This window comes from Rhipicephalus microplus, chromosome X (genome assembly GCF_043290135.1).
Source record: "Rhipicephalus microplus isolate Deutch F79 chromosome X, USDA_Rmic, whole genome shotgun sequence".
NCBI lineage: Eukaryota > Metazoa > Arthropoda > Arachnida > Ixodida > Ixodidae > Rhipicephalus > Rhipicephalus microplus.
In genome coordinates, this window is record NC_134710.1 from 410,416,024 (window position 1) to 410,417,933 (window position 1,910).

The 1,910-nt window shown below is 44.4% G+C and overlaps 1 protein-coding gene across 2 annotated transcripts; it reads right to left on the minus strand.

Moving 5' to 3' along the window:
• Window positions 1-1,910, minus strand: LOC142777410 (uncharacterized). Of its 2 annotated transcripts, XM_075881765.1 has the most exons (3): window positions 1,372-1,910; window positions 455-477; window positions 1-361 (listed from the first exon to the last, which is right to left on the minus strand). In XM_075881765.1, exons 1-3 carry the CDS (start codon window positions 1,732-1,734, stop codon window positions 322-324), a joined length of 426 nt encoding a protein of 141 aa, XP_075737880.1. In that variant the 5' UTR covers window positions 1,735-1,910; the 3' UTR covers window positions 1-321. The 2 variants fall into 2 exon arrangements, with proteins under 2 accessions (XP_075737880.1, XP_075737879.1); XM_075881764.1 differs by lacking the exon at window positions 455-477.

Here is a 1,910-nt window from a genome sequence, read left to right on the forward strand (position 1 = left end):
TTCACCAGAAATTATCTTTATTTGCAACAAAAGAAACAATATTACAATCATACATAAAAATTGAAGTAACAATAATACAAGTACGCTAAAATACACAATAGCCCGTTACGTGACTGGCAGTGGGATCATGTTAGATTGTCCCAAGGCTATCTTCGCGATGGCTGCCAAGCTGCTCAATCCCGGACATCCTCGGCAACCGTTGGCTTCGTGTGAGAGCCCATTAACAAGCCCGGGCTTCAAATGCCCACCCGAAAGGCGATACGCTGAGGCCGCGCTGCTCCAAAGCGAATGTGCCGTCTTCCACACCCAGAGGAGAGATGCTCATGCTGGTTCGAGTCTTCGAATGTTTGGAGCCACTTTGCTGTATTTAGAGCACAAAAATTATCAACAATGTTTTCAAAACGCCTGTTCGTAAGCTGCTATACTATAGTTCTTATAATAAAATCTTTCTTACTTGACTCTCAGTAAACTGTGTTTCTGGAATACAATACCAAGAATGTCATCTTCGATTTCTGCAAAAAGTGCTTTCATTTGTCGCAGTGTAATTACTCTGCTTTCAGCGTGAAATGTTCCTAAGATGTCATGACTTTCAGAGTTCAGTAATCTTTGTTCTGAGAGTGCACTTGAATCTACGAAGGCAAAAGGTTAGGCGGAAAGTTATTGTAGACGAGCTAAAATAAATTTATGCGTGCCAAAATACCTATAATATTCTTGTTTAAGACTAGACCTTGAGCGCGAGCGTAAAAATCTAACCAATGAATTGATGGCAGGATTCTTTTTTATGCATATTTGTAGTACCCATTGGTATTGCGTGCTAACTACGATTCTCTATTATTAAGCCATGTGGGCAGCGTCATCGTATGCCGTATGTACCACATCGGCAATTTGGTAATCACGCATATTTATAGGGCGTTAGTTTTTCAGAGAACAGGGATTTCTTATTATTAAAAAATCAGTAACCCTGAGGCATCCTTCCTTTACGCACAAGAACTGTATGTCAAGGTGGAAAGGCTTTGACGGCGCTAAAAGAAATTGAAGCGTCAAAATAAACAAGCTCTTCACCTAATGTTTCATTTATTCAATCCAAAGGCACTTATATGACAACGCCATAGAGAGCCACAATTTGTCCTTTTCCAATTCGACAAACATCGTGCAAGTCGCACGTTATTTGCACTATTTGTTATAAAAGTCTGATTTTTGGCTCTAACTTCGAATTGCGGATCATGGTACTTTTTGATGAACATCTTTTCTTGTCGCTACGAAATTTGCCAATATCGATGAAACTATAACTCAGGAAGACTTTACGCAGGAAGCTTTTTCTACTGATTGCTGCAAAATAAACCACGGACAAAATAACATGCCATTATGTACCTGTCTGTCTGCAGCCATCCTGTGCTGCTCCCCAGCACCATGTGGCTGAGGGCTTCTTGCGGAGCGTTGTAGTCGCTTGTGCTGTAAGGCTTGCTTGCTGCCCTTGCCATAGAGGAAGCCGCACTGGAGTAGTTGGTCGACCTTATCACCTCGCTTGGCTTCAGTGTACCGGGTGTCGGGGAAGACGTCTTCGAGGGCACACTGATTGAATGGGCAGGCCACGACGTCTTTATCCGCTTCTGGAATACCATTTGTTGAGACCAACGAGGGCTCCTTGAGAGAAGGCGACTCCTCTGAGAAGCGGGAGTAGTGAACGTCGACTAGACGGCGAGACTCGGTGCAAGTCGAAGTATCTGGGCTCATGATTGGTAAGAGGTGGATGCCGTTCACTTACGCAGCCGAGGCAGGCATTCGATGGCGGGTGTCGAGCGAGCCACTCGCGCTAGCTGGTGAAGATGACGATTCGTCTTGTCTGCGCGCGGTGGCTTGCTTGCTTGCTTGCTTATACCTCTGCTTTGGCTTGTACCCACTACAGGATA